Source organism: Myotis lucifugus, unplaced genomic scaffold (genome assembly GCF_000147115.1).
Source record: "Myotis lucifugus unplaced genomic scaffold, Myoluc2.0 scaffold_58, whole genome shotgun sequence".
In the NCBI taxonomy this organism is placed as follows: domain Eukaryota; kingdom Metazoa; phylum Chordata; class Mammalia; order Chiroptera; family Vespertilionidae; genus Myotis; species Myotis lucifugus.
Window position 1 is genome coordinate 1055689 of NW_005871106.1, and position 18462 is coordinate 1074150.

The 18462-nt window shown below is 40.3% G+C and overlaps 1 protein-coding gene across 1 annotated transcript in view; it reads right to left on the bottom strand.

Annotated features, from left to right (window-relative positions):
* DLGAP1 (DLG associated protein 1) overlaps positions 1–18462 on the bottom strand; it is a 229133-nt gene that overhangs the window by 149453 nt on the left and 61218 nt on the right. Inside the window, 1 exon segment of the mRNA XM_023754230.1 lies at positions 14812–15026. Coding sequence (XP_023609998.1) covers positions 14812–15026 — 215 coding nt within the window.

Genomic DNA, 18462 nt, shown 5'->3' on the forward strand with positions numbered 1-18462 from the left:
TCTGGCTCCATTCCCTTGGGGACTTTCCTCCATGGGTCTCCCCTTGTCCACCTGCTCTAGCCACACGGCCTTTGTGCTGTGCCTCAAACACACCAGGTGCCTCCAGGACTTTGCACTTATCACTCCCTGCCTGAATCTTCTCCCCCTGACGCTGCAGGCCTCACTTGCTCACCTCCTTCAGGTCTTTACCCAAATGTCCTCTTCTTGGTGTGGCCTTCCAAGGTCACTCTGTTCGAAGGGCACCTCCCCTGCTAATTTTTTCCTTTCCAGCATGTATTCACATCTGACCTGCTCAATACCTATCTATCTTTTTTTGTCTACTCATCAAGAATGCAAGCTCCAGGAGGGCAGGGGCTGCTATAAATTTTTTTTTCACTGTGGTCCCTTAAGTGCCTGGATTAGTGTCTGAGGAACAGCAAATATTAAATACTTGTTGAATAGGTAATTAAGTGAACAAACAAGGATGCCATAAGCATTTAAACTTTTCATTTCTAACTATACACAGCTCCTCCATTCTCCTTTGAAGGGTTAGGCATCCCTGGCTAGGTGCCAGGTGGTCTGTGAGTACTGCCTGCCTTCACACTCCCTTGTCTGGCTGTACTGCCACCTTTGATCCTTCTCTAACCATGACAGCATGGAAGGTGACAGCAATAATACAGGAAACTTATCAGCTTGGACTTAATATATAAATAGGAGACTTTGTGTAGTTGACAATATGAATTATTGTGATACATGTTGGAAGCTTATTTCAATTATAGGCGCTGCTTCATTTTTTCTGAATTCAGAATGCCAATGTTACAAGTATTGCTCCTAATACCTTATTGAACATGACTGTAGAAGTGGGTAGTGATGCCTGAGGATGGGTCCATGAATAAACAACCTAGGATGTTCCCTGTTTGGCATATACATTATGCTGAATGTAGTAGGTCCCTCTAGGTTTAAAGAGCTCCTTGCACTTGGGAATTTTATGTGGGGCAGGAAAGACTGACATGTAATAATAGGGCTGAATCGTCCACATGGGATCACACGTGGCCACAAAGGCATGGTTTGGCGGCTGCCTCTAGAGGGCAGATTGCAAAAGTTGGCAGAGACTCCACCTAATTATCAAGGTAGCTGCCTGGCTGTGAGCTACTATCCAAGGTATCCAGCAGCAGAGGAAGTTCCGCCAATGCTCCACACACAGGATCTGGCTAATTTGATAACATATGGTGGAGAGAAACCGCATCACTAATTTCCTCTCCCACCATGACTGACTTCTGCAAGTCTACTGTCTCCTTATCTCCCATTGTGAGGACTTATGCATTCATTCCCATGCAATGTAATTAGTATCATAAAGATTATCTTAGAGATTATAGAATGACCCAATGAAAACTTACATATTGGTAAAGTAAGAAAGCAACTTCAACCAATTTCCCTTGTTAATTGGCCAAATTGGCATGACTCTAATACTTGGTGGACGTATGTAACCGGCCAGGATTGGGGATTACAGAGTGATCCTAAGCAGCAGAGGTATTAGATGTCAACAGAAACCAAGAATAAGTTCCTAAATCCTTTAAAGCAGATAAGAGTTGATTTTCTTTCTTTTTGTTTGTTTGTTTTTTACAGGTGGCTAAGATAGATATTCATTAAAAAATATCTATCTTAGGTATGGATAATATCTATCTTAGGTATGGATAATATCTATCTTAGGTATGGATAATATTTTCTGTATTATCCATACCTATTTTCTCAGGGTTGCATAGCTTATTGAGTACAAATGTGGTAAGGAGCAGGTTTTCGGTCAGGTCTGCCTTTTCTGGGTATTTCTGGCTGCTCTACCTCAGCGAGACTGGGATCTGATTACGACTGGTGGGCCTTGGAGAGTGGATGTTATGATGATGGAGAGGGAAGAAGATGGAGAGGGTGGCCAATGGGCTGTCCCTCCTGCTGGGGTTTCTTCACAGCATTCCTTTGGTCCCTGAAATTATTCCCTTTCTCACAGTATCAAGGGTGACCAGCAGATTCAAATGACAACTATTATATTTTCTATAATTTATCATGCTATTTAAAGAGTAGAGGTTTGTTTGTTTTTTAAATAAAGGAGCACAAAAACATTATTAATATATTTAAGTAATCATTTAGATTTACTGTAGTTATCTCCAGGGCCCAGGTAATGATCATGGAAGGCAGACAGAGGCCCTCCAAGCTGTTTTCACAAGACGTAGCTCTGCTTACGGTGTAGCTGGTTGCTACGGGCAACACTTAAATAAGCTCAGGGAAGGTCCAGGGGGTCGAGTAGCACAGGCATTTCATGAATTTACCTTATTTTGGGGAAACAGAACAAATAAAAAAAACCTAAGGTTTTTTTCCCCCTAAGGGTCACTTCTCTCTCTTGCTAATACTAGGAATTTCCTCTGCCTAAGAGAATTTTTTTTTTTTCAATACAGCCAGTGAAAGAAGAATAGGAAGCATGATCATAACCTACCTTCTAAGCAGCTCAGCCAATCTCAAAATATTCAACAATGAAAATAAGGAGGAAATTTCTAGCTGTGATTTAATATCACCATAACTGTAAATTAAAAGAAACAAAAACAAACAAAAAGCCACCTATTTTCACAATGGCCCTAGTTTATTTTCCTGATGGTGGATTGTTTATATTTAACCCGAGTGGCAGACTCTTAGAACCCAACCCTGATTTTGAGAAATTGAAATGGCAGGCTTTATGGTTATATATCTTTTGATTTGGGTGACTATGAATGTATTTCACTTTATATCATGCTTTTTACTTAATTTTTACTCTCTTCAAATGATTGAGGGCTTTGAGGTCCTAAGCCTTTATGTTTATTGAAATTACTTTAAAATTCTTAGCTCATTTCTGTACTATTACATAAGATTTATAATCCAATAACAATTGTGATATGTGGTAAATATGTTTCCTTATAAACTAAGCCTTTTTGCCTTCATACATTTGCATGGAGAATATTCCCCATTCAAAGAGAAAAGTGGTTACACAAATTATTGTACACGCACACAATGGAATGCTTTGCAATTGTTGAAGATAATTTTTTAAAACATTAGTCTACATGTACTTGTATAAAATGATGTTTTAAGATATAATTTTAAGTGAAAAGAGCAAATTGTAGAACAGATTTTTTTTGGTGTGAACAATTACAGTACTTTTAGTCTAAGGTAAAATACCTAATATTATTTTGAAAGTTATAAATAATTGTACAAAATTGTTTTCATCACTCTTGGTGGCACTTAATCATATATATGCAGTAGAGACAGAGTCTTATATTTCTCTTGTCTCTTTCAGGGAATGTAGCAACATAAAACTTTGATTTTTCTGGAAAGAATTCTTGATTAAGAGTGAGACAACCTGCATCCTAAAACTTGCAGAATTTTTTAAGCAAGTTATTGCTCTTCTCTGGGTCTCCATCTCCTAATTTGTAATATCACAGGGTTGGAATCATCTGTAAGGTTCCTTCTAGTTTTGCTTCTAAGATTTTTCTTTCATCTTATTTCTAAAGAAAGACTACATAAATACAGTGCTCAGTGGCATACAGATAAATGTTTAAAAACTGGCTCTTTGGGAGCAAAAAACTTTGACTTGTAGGGTTTGTTGATTTCCTTGATGTAAATATTCCCATCATAGCCAATATCAAGGTACCAGGGTGACAAAACCAAGAGTGAGGTTGGGAAGAGATATTGGCTCTTATTAGCCAACTGCACCCAGATAATGTGGCTTAGTGGCTCTTTACAATGAAGAAGAGCGCAGTATCAGGCTTGATGAACATGGCCAGCTATTTTAACCCCTAGCTTCTCTCACTCTAAAACACAACTTTTCTTCACTGAGTGGAGGGGAACAAGGGAAACAACAAAATAAAGTGGTTCTGTCTTGGCTTTTTAATTTCGGCCTCTCCAGGCATGAGCTCTCAGGTTAGTAGCCCAGTCTTCTCAATGCCTGTATCCACAGCAGAGTGTCCATCTCTTAAAATCTGGCACAGGGATGATACTACTGAGGTGGAGGCAATTTCATGTGCAGTTGGTAACCTGGATCTATGCCTAGTGCTCTCAGCTCTGCTTTTCTGGTGAAAGAAAAGTGGTCCAAAGAACTAAAAGAAGTTTCTGAGCTGGAAGTCAGAAATGATGTCCAGATGGTGAAGACAGTCTTGTTCAGGAAGAAGTCCCCACAGTTCCGTGAGGCAGTGGGAGGAAGAAAGTTGGGATGGAAAGCAAAAAGCTGGAGCTTAAGACCCAGCTCCGAGCCTGGCTCTACCTCATGATGCTCAGAACCAGGCAAAGCTCTTGGTTTATCTGTGAAGTGTTGGTTAGTTTCAATTCTAAATTCCTTCTGAGACCATTGGGAGGACCAAATGAGATGCACTGAAAACACTTGATAAACTATTATTTACAACTACAGGCCCAGTGCACGAAATTCGTGCATGGGTAGGGTCCTAGGCCTGGCCTGAGATCAGGGCCTATCTTCCCTGGCTGCTGGCAGCCGGCCCTGCCCCCTGCTGCTAGTAGCCCTCTGTGTATGGGGCAACCAGCAGGGCGATCAGGGCCCTGGTGCCACCCACATCTGCTGCCACCCAACCCCGGGTTCCCAGTTCCCCATTGGGTGATTGGAGCCTGCTGGCTGGGGGGAGGGACCAAGAGGTTGGCCATTCTGCCCACTCACCGGCCCCGCCCCTCACTGCCGCTGGTTGCCTTCTGTGTGTGGGGGCCACTGGCGGGGCAATCGGGGCCTGTAGGGTGGGGCAGCTCCTGCGTTGAGCATCTGCCCCCTGGTGGTCAGTGCACATCATAGCTGACTGGTCGATTTGCATATTATACTTTTATATATATAGATTATTTAAATAACAGTTTGAAAAATAGACTTGGAAGAAAATTAAAATGTTACTAGTTGTCAGGTTAGATGATCATGTATTATTTCCTCCTCATTGATGTGATTGGTTGGATTCACAGATAGAGTGACAAGTGGTTAATGTGATCATTGAAGAGGATGCTTCTTCAATTCTTAAAGGACTAATTGTTGCTGGTTTCTTAGAGCCACTCTCCTCCTCCTCAGAGAACTAGAAAGAACAGGTATTCCCCAGAAGAACTGAGGGAAATATGCTAATGTTCAGAGTGGATGGCAACACGAGGGATGGCTGCATAGATATTTTTAACACGCTAATGTGTACCTGCCAGACTGAGTCTCCAGGTGGGCTGGCAATGCCAAGTAGGGTTGAGATGGAACAGGGAGCTTTCCAACGAGCCACAGACTCAGAAGCAGAGGGAGGGTAAAGAGTCTGAGTGAGCACAGACACAGCCAAAGGGTGCCGGGCAGATGTGTGATGACAGGCCAATTCAACATCTACGGTTTAGAGCGACCCTGAGAAGCTACTGTTTAAGGCACCTTAGGCATATATAGGAATTGTGTAATGGTGAATTAGCATTCATTCAATATCTCCTCAGGGCTGGGCCAAGTGCTTCACAAACATTACTTCAGATAGAGTTTGAATTCCCTTCGACATGAGAGACAGAGAAAATAAAAAGTGTGTGAGAAGGCTATAACTTCCTTGAGAAATGTTTCCACATAGAGCTTCCAAAGTTCTAAGGAGGAAGGAATAACAGCCAACAGGGAGAGGTTAAATTTGAGAGGAAGACTGAAAAGAATAGACTCCCCCCCCCCTTCTTCTCTCCCATTAGATTGTAAACTATATTATCCTAGGAATACTAACTATTAATATACCCCAATTCTTAGCACATAGGAGGTGGCCCAAAATTGTTTTAATAGAAATAGCTAACGTGTGTGAAGCACTTACCGTGTGGTAGGCACTCTTCTAAGTGTTTCACATATGTAATCATATTGAATCTTCACAATGGCTCTTGAGGTAGGAAATATTATCACCCCTGTATAACTGATGAGGAAATTGAGGCACTGAATGGTTAAACGATTTCCCTACAGTAACCCATTTAGAAATGACAGAGCTATGAGGTAACCTCACCTCAGAGCATGCGCTCTTGAGCAACATGCTACAGAAAACCTTTGTTGAGTGAATAAATTAATAGGAGATGGCATTTCAGGGGTACAGGGTGGGAATAGCACAAACAAGCGCCTTGAGGTATTATTATTGCTGTTCACCAAATATAGCCAGTGCTCCATTTTCTGGGCATATGGTAGTATTGCACTTCTTTGTCTCTTTGAAATTAGTGTGGCCTTGTAGACGGCTTTAGCAATGAAACGCAAAAGCTATGTGTACAATTTCCAGGAGCTAGAGCTCAATTCACCACATTCCCTTTCTCTGATTCAGTAACCATGGAAGCACCTATTTCCTCTGTTCTAGGAATCAGATAATTGCAATGAGCAGAGCCTCCTTCCATTTAATGATGGATCCATATTGTGAGCAATAAATGAACTTTTAAGATTTGAGGATTACTTATTAACAGTGTAACTAACCTAGCCTATCATGGGTAGTACATAAATTGGTACCAAAAACGAGGTAGCCATATTACAACAATAATTAAAATACCATACCCTAAAATATGTAGCTATGATTTCAGGATATGGTAGCAGGCAGCAAGGTAATTGTTATCAGAGGCTGGTAACATGTTAGGCACAGGTGAAATCAGTTGTTTACAACAACTTGGAAGTAGATGATGTGACAAATGAATTTGTAACTCTAGGGAACGTAGTTGCAAAACACAATGTTAGTAGCATGTGTTGGTTGCTATTGGTCGCCTTCAACAGGTGTTTTGCAGTTTGAAATAAACTCAGAAAAGAACTGGTTAGATTGCAAGTAGAAATGAAAGGGAAGAAGGAGAGGCTGGACATCTGAGGATTTGCAGGATTGGAAAAAACAACTGGCTTCAACCCAGCTTGTAAAAGGTGACTGTGCTCTCTTGGCTGCTCTGAGTCCATATATTCTTCTGAATTCTGCTCGACTATGCCAACTGTCAGGGCAGGTTCTTTCTCAAACCCTGCCCATTGTACTAACTGTCGCGGTCAAGCACCTCTGCCAGGGGCTGGACCTTCTTGGACACCGGGTGGTAGACGGAGAAGCCATGAGAAGTTGTGGATGTATAAGAATGAGTCCATATTGTAGAAGCTAGTGGCCATACAGCCATCAGAAAAAACAGTCCTTCACAGCAAAGTCCCATACAGGTAGCTGCACACAGGCTGATAACAGATACGTCTTCCCCACATAGTAGCATTGGCCTCTGTACTCATAGCCTCACATAGTAGCAGCATCTGAGCTCTACCCTCTTGCCTCTCTGGCCTCTTCCCTCTCTCCAGCCTTTCCTACACTCCTCTCTCAGCAGCACCAGTACACTGGCTGGTTAGTATCATGTATTATACCACTTAAACAAAGGAGGCCAGTTGCTAACAGTGACATCAATCATTTGGGCTACAGAAGAGCACGTGTGTGCAGTATACCGTGAGATTGTTGTGTCCTTGCACCTGTGTATGGCATCTTAGCCTTGACCATTCTGATTAAGATTCCCATGTTCAGAGTGGCCTTGGCCGTCCAGCGTACTATCAAGAAGGCCTTTCACACTCTGTTGCCTTGACTATCCGGCATCTCTGGCATGGTTCCCACAGTAACATGAGAAGATCTTTGAGTGATGAAGACATGATGGAAACTTGAGGAAAGATTCCAATCAAGGATATGGCCACATCACCCCAAAGAACCACAAGACTAGATTAAAGGACATGGTAATAAGAGTAGTCCTACAATGTCTCTCGGGCTCAAAGAGCACACTTCCCCTGATGTGTGCTTTGGACATGATCAAGAAGGATTATAGAAACAGAAGCCTCTCCCAGAGCAGAGAGCCAGGAGACATGAAAACAATGAACAAGGAAGTTGCTCCCAGGGAGGAGAAGTGCAGCCTAATCAGAAACATTCCCTCCCCAGGGTAGAGGCTAAACATTTTACCCAGTGGGATTGCAAAATTGAGATGGAGCAGTGACCACTGTTGTCTCCCATGTTCTTGATGTTGAGTGGGAGTGTTTAGTGTGTATGTTTTGTCCTTGTCCTGCCTTATGCGAGGTATATTGGGTGTGTGGGAAGAAGACAGTTTGCTTTGTGGGTCGCAGGTCTCCAGGTGCAGGGGAGCCACATCTTGACCGGGTGTTGACACCATTCCCTGCTACACAGACTATCGAACGTCACCCCCAGACCAAAAACTGTGGGATGAAGAGAGGACCAGTTCAGAGTGTTTGGTTTTTCTCCCTTTGATGGTGGTGGTAGGGCATGAATATATTGTGCTTGCAGGAAAGAGAGTGAGCAAAATATTTGGCGTCTAGGAGATAAACTTTGGTAGTCATTATTGCTACTTGACAAACAGTGTTTTATGTGTCCATGTCCTGCGTGCACGATAAGATTGCCTTCTCTTTGAAGATGCCACTAGCTTTTGCCCATCAAATGGGAATGGAGGTGACCTGTCCCACTTGCAAGTGGAAGCGTTAAGATCCTGTGCACTTGCCCTGGCTTGGTGGCACTGGGAACCTTTATTGATGTGGTGTGTCCGTACCTTAGTCCTGGGTGACCTTGGCGAGCAGAGTTCCAAAATGACCCAAGATGGACATGTAGCATGAGCAAGAAATAAAGTTTTGTTGTGAGAAGCTTCTCTGATTTGGGAGTTGTTTTTCGCTGCCAGCATAATCTAGCCTATCCTGATTAGCACAGTCCTAAAAGCCAGCAAAACAGGTCTCAAGCACAATTAGTAGTTCCATTTGATTTAAGCATAGAATCCTGAGAAGGGGACAGTAAAAGAGAAGAGCTCAAAGGAGGGTGGAGTCTTCTTGTGAATCTCTTACTGATGTTGGACAACATACATAGACAAAATGGATACAGAGATGAGTTCTCAGTAACCTGGTAGAAAGTTTATGGAAGGAGTAGTTGCAAAGAGAGGCAACAACTCCGAAAGTGGCAGCAAGACAAATCGGTCCATTGAATCATTCAAGTGAGAAAGAGTGAAGTTCTAAAGCTTGAGGAAGTGAGAAGTGAGCTGCAATGGTTCAAGACTGAATTTAAGAAACTGGTAATTTGGTTCACAGAAATGAAAGAGTCAGGGAGAGAAGTGATGTACTTCAGCAGTAGTGAATTATTCGGGTGCCTGGAAATCTCATTTTCTTGCATGCTTAGATTAAAAGTAGAGGATCAGTGTACCCGAGAGGAACACAGTGCTGGTCTTATGCTGAAGACTTAGACTCCATGGGCTGGAAAAATCGCACCCAGAGACATGGGGCTCCTTACTTGTAAGGTGGGGGAAATCGCATGTGGTGATTAAATGGGAAAACAACAACAAAAAGGAATGTAAAGCTGTTAGCTCTCAGTCAGGCACTCAGAACCTTATTCAAACTTAAATCTTTCTGTCATGTTTCCTTCTCTCTAAACCAATCTGAATTTTTCATTTGTTTTTCACCTCCTTCAAAGACTCACACACAGTTTTTCCCTCTGAGGTCATGATCCTTGCAGGTACAGTTCAATCCACACAGGTCTCCTTCCCAAATTGGCTTTCCCAGAGCACTTACATAGCAAGAGGCCAGCGTGGGCTACAGACTACACTATTACCCACACCCACTTCATAAAGAAGGAGGAGGTTTTTAAAAACAAGGCATGGCAATTAGGGGCTGAATATAATAGGCAATTTCTCATTTCAGTTTTGTATGTTTTGTTTTTAACTGGGCTTATTTCTAGCAGGGGGTTGAAAGGTATTTAGATAATTTGTCTATGAGCTAGTGAGTTTCCATGTTTTAAACTTTTAAAAAATTTCTTATGTTGGAAGGGTGGGGAGAGTTGGGTGAATAGAGGATAATAGATGAAAATACATGATAAGTGAAGGATGGGAAATTGTCCCAAGTTTCTATCTCTGCAGATGTAAATGCATAATTTTGTAGTGTCGGACTGTGTTATTTTGTTCTTCTGCCCACTGTAAGGAGCATTTGCTATTGTATGTTACAGTTATACTGAGGAACAGGTAGAGAGGAATGGCAAAACATTTGGGGAAAGTGGAGAACTAAGAAAAACAGAGACATTTCATACACTAAGGAGAACGGTGGACTGATACACATTGCTATGTTCTTAAATATGGGGAACTCAGATAACATCACCTCCCTCCCCTCCCCCATCCTTTTTCTGGGAAGAGAAAGAACATGGGGAGCCCTAGGTGGGTAGAAGGGGCATGTGGAATGTGAGGAACCGGCAGAGGACACAGTGCGTCTAGAGAGAAAAAGGGAAGAAATAAACTTAGAAAGCTAACCAAAAAAAGGGACCCTACAGTTTGGGTTCTTGCTATAGAACTGACTCATTTTAAATCTCCAGAATTAAAGGCGAAGTAGAACATCCTGTGTATCTCTTCTCAAATTTTGTCATTTATCAACACCACTTCCTTTTGTCTTCAAATAGTAAACTATTTCTTCTGTGCCTCCTCTTTACAATGGTCCACATCAGTGCTTTTAGATGCCTCAGAGACCATGTAGACAAGGGATAGCACCCGGGGAGTCGCTGGCCAATGAGAAGCCGTGGCTGTAGCACTGCGTTGGGAGGAGTTCTGAGCCCCAGTGGGAAGCTGCTCAGTGGGCAGGGTGCTGAGATTGGCTACTGCTGTCTGTCCCTGACCTGGTTGGGAGAGTTGTGATGGGAGCCTTCTAGGTGGTGCTGTCCACACTTACAGCCCAAGCCTCTCATTTAATTGGGGTCGGGGAGCACAGAGACATTAATCCAGTTGCCAAAAGCCACAGAGCTATTTAGTATCTCACTAACTTATTATTTTTTTAAAAGTGTCGTATCAGGGAGAGAATAAGAGAATTAACGATTCTGAAAATGAAAAACTATCTGCCTCCAAGGCATTTTTGGATTGAAAATAAACCTTCCTGAAGCCTTTTGTTAGACACTTTGTCAAAATTGTTAGGCACCCTGCTTGGTCCTCTCCAGAGCCAAACAGGCACAGAAGCCTGGGGGCCTTCTCGCCAATTTCAGAGGCGTTTGCAAGTCTGTGTGTCAGAGACTGTTTCTCCCGGGAGGTAAGTTTCCTTCATGCTTGGATGAAGGGATAAAGAAGAAGGAAGAGATTTTAAGGTGTTATTTGCCTTGGATTAATGGACATTTAACTTTAGCTTTAGAATCTTTTAAATGACAGCTCACAAATGTCATTTTAAAAAATTCTTCCTTTTCACAATATATTAAAAAAAACCCCACAAAAATCTTATCCTAGATAAGATTTGGACATGGTTTTAACTAATCATGACAGCAGGCAGTAGTTTTAATTTTAGAATAAATGGCATATCATAACAAATTTAAGGAAAAGAGTTCAGTCCTTTAACAGAGCCAAGCTGGAACTCTGGCCCCCAAATCTCTCCCTTACTTGCCTGAGAATTGACTATTAAACATTCAGAAGGTATTTTTGAAAATAATAATATTCTTGGATGATATGTCATTTAGGTTTATTGTTAGCTAATAACGGAAAAGGAAGGCTAGTGGTGAGGGGAAGGGGTTTATTGCGGCTGTGGAAGAAGAGAAGGGAGTGAAAGAAATAATGGTCCTCGGAGAGTAGCTACGGGAGTTTTACAGCCCAGAGATGGAGTTCACTGCCTCAAGGCTGCCTCTGACTCTAGAATGTTCAGCTGACCTTTGGCCTTATGTATCTAAAAATGCAACAACATTAAGTAGCTGATGAAAACCATCCTCATAAGTAAACCCTCAAGATGCCTTTGGAAAATAGCAAAGGAAAAAGAAAAGAGAAAAACAATGTAAGAGAGTGTAGGAGTACCTTCTCTCCAACATTTCTGAGGAGATGGGAGTTGAAAACCTCAAACAAAATGTTGCCCCAATCTCACTTGGCTAATTTTAGTTATCTTGGTTCATGGCTATGAATCATCCCTAAAGCTGTGAATTGCTGAGGAGGAAGGAGGAAAAATTGACTTAAATGTCAGAGCAGTAGGAACAAAAATATAGTTTCTTTTTTGGAGAACTAGAATTCCAGAATATGGGGATCTTTTTTTCTTATGAGGAACTAAATGCTTCAAACTTCTAGAAAAGTAATTATCTCCAGTCAAAACATCATCAAGGAATAAAAGACAGCATTAATTATGAGTGATGTCATATCCCAATTTTTGCCCTCAGAGTGTATTTCCCTTTTCTTCTTCTGTATCTCTATAAATCCTATTAAACTAGAAATCACTAGTAATCATATGTATTTGAGTATGATGGAAGCTTAATATGCAGACTGTAATGAGAGATGGAACTCCTAAAGCAGGTGAGGAAGAAATGGGTGGAGATAAATATAACTAGGAGAAATAAGTCTGGGCAATGGGAGGGTAGCATAGAAATGAAAGACATATTAGAATGGTCAGATGCTGTCTTGCCTGCTAACGAATAGGCAATCAAGAAAAGGTATTTCCATTTAAGAGGTGCCCCCTAGTAAAATGGCTATTGTTTTGAGTTTCTACAGGTTTAGAGGAAGAAAGTAGAAGTCACTGATTCTGCTCAATGACTAACTTCACTGTCTGAAGTGCTGACCCTCTCTACCATCAGCTTAGCCACTGTCGGTGTAGTGGTTTCTTTTTGCTCTTAAAGCTTGTGAGCAGTGAAATAAATATATGCTAGTTGCATTAAAAAGAGCTATTATGTAGAAGACAAAATGAAAAAGAAAAACTTCCAATGGCTTGGGAGCTGATTTCTCACAGCTCCCAAGCTCTGAGGAGAGTAGCTACAAGATATAATTGTGAACTTGATTTCTGCACATACCCCTGTCCCTGGCCTCCTCCAAGCACTCTCCTCACGTTCCTTATGGCTCTACTTCTTTCTGTTCTCCTCATGCCTCGGTACCACTGTGAATAGAAGCAATCACTGTATTTCATCACCCAAGATGTATAGTGTCATTCAGCTGATGTGACAAATGCATCCCTATACGTAAACTAATGGGATACTAAGGAGGTGGATGGGTCTCTGGAGGTTGGAGACTCCCACAACTTGGTTTTCATATTAGGAAACTGATATCTTGAAGGTCCAAGTGACTTTCTTGCCCAAAGCTTTCCTTCTTTTGCATCTTTTGGAAGATGTCAATGCCATGACTATGACTATCTATTATTATCTCTAGTGGAGAGATACTTTAAAGTCCATAGAAAATGTTTGCCAGAAGGGTCCTTAGCTCCCCCATTTCACACCACCTTGGACCACTGCCTTTATTACATATCCAGTTCTTTTCACACTGAGTATATTTAATTTTATGAGCTTCTGTGAGCTGTGCCAGAGTACAATAAATACCTGTTTCTGGTTTTCATTTCCATAATCAATTTTTATCTCATGTGGCAGTATTTGTTATGGGGTGAACTGTGTTCCCCACATAGATATGTCCAAGCCCTAACTCCCAATACCTGTGAATGTGACCTTACTTGGAAATATGGTCTTTGCAGTTTAATCAAGTTAAGATAAGGTCACTAGGGAGGGTCTGAACCCAATGTCACCGGTGTCATAAGAAGACAGCCACATGGTGACAGAGGCAGAGAACAAAGTGCTGCAGCTACAAGCCAAGGAATGCCAAGGGTAACAGGTGAAGAACAGAAGCCTGGAAGAGGCCAGGAAAGATTGTCCTCTACAAGTTTTAGGAGTGAGGCTATGCTGACACCTTGACTCCAAACTTCTAGTTTTCAGAACTGTGAGATAATAAACTCTTATAGTTTCAAGGTCATAGTATGGCACGCCCGGGAAATGAATACATGCAGAAATAAAGGCAAAGAGGAGGGCAACTGGAAGCCAAAGGAAAGGAAGAAGAGCTTCCTTTCTTGGGATGGTTTACTCATGTCATTGGTTCTAAGTTTTTTTTATTGAAATGATCCATAGTGGTTTCACATGCTCCATTGAAAAAATATTGATGAGGGAACTCTCCCTGTCCACTTCCTTAAAATATAATGTAACATGCTATTTAAATAAATTTCCACCATAGAATGGTTGGTTGCTTTTCAATGTCCTAGGTCATAATCTAGTTTATTTTCCTTTGGGAAAATTTATGTTTTATTTATTATGTCTTTTAATATCTTATTTTGTAGTGTATATAAATGCACGAATAGCAGTATGTATTTCCTCAAAACATGTAATCAAAGGCACTTAAGAAACACAAATTATCCGTAATATATTATTTAGGTCCAAATGATGAGCTACATGATGCTGTGTTCCAGGTTTGGGTTTACTTCTGTAAATCAAATTAAAAATTAAAATTTCAATTTCAGTAGTTTATTTTGTAAAGCTCTTCTCTGTTTACAAAGGGCACATGTGGAGGTAAATATTACTTATATCATATTTTTCAAAACAAAAAAACATTTTAAGGTCTTACAAAATCTATTGAGTGACCAAATTTAAAAATGTATATCAAGAACCTTCACATATCACCCAATTTTAAAACATGACCACATTCTAGAAGCTTCTCCAATATAATCTGATCTATTATATTACTCAATTATCTGAAAAGTTGAAGGGTCTTGTAAGGAAGAGATTCCTCATAGATTTAGTGGTTAAACAAATGTCCAAGAGTTGGGGTACATGGATCTTCTCATTAACCAGAAATCTTAATTTCTTTCAGAAGCCAGTCTGAATTATTTCAAACTCTTCATCTTGGAGATTGGGGATTCAGCTTATGTCCATGCATAGTACACCTGGATGCCCTTGTCTTTGAAAGCAAGTCAAACCCAATGTCAAAATCAATAGACCAGTCAATGTATCACATTGCTCCATGGATAGAATGTTTTCTGTCCCATTTATTCTAGGCATCACACAATCTGATCCTAGGTAATAATATTAGAAGGAGCTGGACTACCAGACGTATAGTGTTAGAAACACTTACTTGAGTGTGGTGAGTTCTGTAAGGGATGGCTGAGTAGCCTTGAGATAGCTTTCTCTTCGTGCAGCAACTTTGGGAGACGGCTTGGGACTTGTGTCCGAGTCACCACTGTCTTCATCTCCCATGGCTTTGATATAGCTGCCACTCCGCATTCTTCGGCATGGAATTTCATCGTCTTTACCTCGAGGGGTATACCCTGTCCATTCATCTTGAGGAACCTAGTCAGATATAAAAGAGATGATTCATTTCTTATAAAACCCTACATTTTTCTTTTCTTTCCTTTTTTGGGGGCTCTGACCCAAAAACTTCAGATGTTAACTTTTCAATAATGGTATTTTACTATAACTGGTTTGAAAATAATTTGAATACATGGAAATCCATGTCTGAATCTTTAAAACAACTTGTGTATTAGGAAAAACGAAAATCATTGGCTCAGATTTACTTATACCTCTCAGTTTTCATGTTGAGAATAATTGAGTCAGGCATAAGAATACCATTGGAAAGGAGATCGGTTTTATTAGAGTTTTTCAATTATTTGTTTTCAACTGACATTTAAAATTTAAAAAAGGTTTTTTTTGACATCTTCCTTGAACCCTTCAACTCTACTATCTCATATCCGTTCTTCTTCCTCAACCAGTGGTCTATACCAGCTGCACTGACTTCCCAATCACCTGTTCTTTCCGAACCCTCTTAATTTGGATTCAGCCTCCAAATTAAAGATTACCAATGACCTCCTCATGAAAGCTAGTGGCATTTTCTTATTTTAAATTATTCTTGCTCTACACACACACACACACACACACACACACACACACTACCACCACCACCACCACCACCACCACCACCACCACCTCTTAAAGCAGTGGTTCTCAACCTGTGGGTCGCGACCCCTTTGGCGGTCGAACGACCCTTTCACAGGGGTCGCCTAAGACCATCCTGCATATCAGATATTTACATTACAATTCATAACAGTAGCAACATTACAGTTATGAAGTAGCAACGAAAAAAATTTTATGGTTGGGTCACAACATGAGGAACTGTATTTAAAGGGCCAGAAGGTTGAGAACCACTGTCTTAAAGAGTTTCTCTACTCACCTGGGATAGCTATTACTGTACTTATCTGAATTATTCTTTTCCTCTTGCTTTGCTGGATCCTATTCTAGTCCCTAATTGTGGGTACCACACAAGATAATGTTCTCAGCACATTCCACAGCCATTCCCTCTGAGTTCAGCAGAGCACTACACTACAATATAGAGAGCTTTTTTATGACTTTTCTTCGCTTGCTCTTAGATTTTCCACTTCAACATGGACTCAACTTAGGTTCTCATTCTTCCTCCACTTGGTAAAAGACATGAATAATTACCACTCTTTATACACATTAAGAAGTAACAGCCTACAGTGCACAGGGCTTAATTTAAAAAGAAAGGGAGTCTGGTTCTTGCCCTCAACATGTTTACAGCAGAGATGAGAAGACAAAGCATAAATAAATTTGAGAACCGTTCCAAATCAACATGTTAACAAGTTTAAGGTATGGTGCCATAAATGGAAACTGGCCCAATTTGCAATGCAAAGTTAAAAAGGTATTTAATATTTTGATGCTAAACATTTACTGATTATCCATTAGATAATACAGTGTTTCATTACTAACATTTAACTATGCTAAGCATTGTTTATAGGGTCTTATTTCATTAATACAACAACTCTGTGCCTTTTTCAGCATTTCTCGGATGAGAAGCAGGAGCTCAGATAGCTTAAGAAATTTGCCAAAGAACATATAGCTACTAAATGGCAGCACTGGGCTCTAAAGCATTTTGTTTAACACAACAGATCAGAATTTACTTACTCCCAACATATGATACATACAGGTATTACACATTTCTAAATGTTATACAGGTTCTAAGAAGTGAGAATAGATGTTCCACTTCTTTCTCCCTTAAGTTATGAATTTGACCATATAATTTGAAAGCTAATGTCTAGAAACATCAGATTAAAGAGTTACTACTATTCATGGATCTGAAAACAGTTGTTTATAAGTTCTAATCCTGAAAAGTACAAAAAAGAGTATGATTAAGTTTCACTGTGCAGCTTATTTTATTAAACAAATTCTTAAATCATGTTTCCATATGCAGCCACTGTTCTAAATGTTTTATGAATGTTCACCCATTGGATCCACACAGCTGAAGGGTAGGATTACTATTATCCCCATTTTACAAATGACGAAACTGAGGTTATGTAACTGACTCAAAGTCCCGGCCACGAAGGGCAGGGTTCCAGCTCACAGCTCCGGGGCCTTGCACGTGATCACTGTTTGATGCTGTCTCTCTAGGCTACGATCAGTAGTTCTTAGGGAACCGAACACTTATGGTCCCAGGGCACCTTTGTAATCCATCACCTCTGATGCATTTGCCATTTATCACTTATGGTAGTAACAGTGTAGAGTTTTTACTTTTTTAGCTAAAAAGCATCAGTGTCACTATAGCAACAGGGGACATTTCTTAGGGAAATTATAAATGCCGAGAACAGTCTTGTTTTTCCCTTCAATTGGCAGATGACTCACTGCAAAGATATGATCATGTTCAGAACCTCATTGTTGACTTAGTAGTTAAATTTAATAATTAAGTTAGTACAGCTGAGGGTCATAGATGTGCCCACGACATTGCCATTTCTCAGTACTGATGGCCAGTTTGTCAGAGACTAATGACATATTAGCTTACATCACTTATGAAACAAAACATGGAAAATTTCTGATTAGGTGTTTTCTCCAAAATCAGTTTATGGCCGAAACTTAGACTTGGCCTAGAAACAGGCTGTGATTATTAAGAAGGGAATCAGCTGGGTAGTATTTAATCTGTATATCTTTCAATTAAACATCATTTTCAAATGACTGCAGCTAAAAAGTTGTATGTAAGTGACTTACATTGGAATGGAATTTAAAAATTAATATGTTATTTATACACCTAAAGATAGCCTAGAACAAGATTACCTATAAAAATGCAGAAATCAGTTCTAGGAAAAATGTAAAAAAACCCCCACAAAAAACGAAAATCAAGACCTTGGAGAAGAAAAATACTGTTGCTGAAGTTTAAGGGCCAGCAAAATTGTTATAATTGCACCATAGTTTTTATTCCGAGTCTCTTACATTCTAGAGTAAAAGGGAAGACAATGGTTGGGTACATAGTTTTCAAAGAAAGCATACAAATTTGTAAGGTGTGTAGAGCATGAAATATTATCCCCTTTTGATTGAAAAGAAAGGAAACTCATAGTTACAGCTACTATTGTGATCTATTCAAAGGTTGCTATGTCTTCCTGCTTCAGTTGCACAGGGAAAAATGATTTAGGGAAATAAAAAAAATCTAACCTTGCAACTGTCTGTGAAAGTCTTTATTATTACTAGTCCTAGCAGTTTAAAGAAATGAAAGTCGGTAAGAGAAGGAAGCTGGAGCAGATAGAAAAGCAGCCTGGTCAGTTGTTCTGCTTGTCTGCCCCAGTTTAGGAGGTGGTTGGATCCAACAAAACCCACTAATAACATATATGTAATAAAGGCTAAGTTTAACAATAGTTATGGGTTAGAGAAAGAGAGGATCATTAGCTTTTTAATGTATATGTTTAAGTATTAAAATACTAATGGAGAGCTTTATTTTTTTATAAAATGA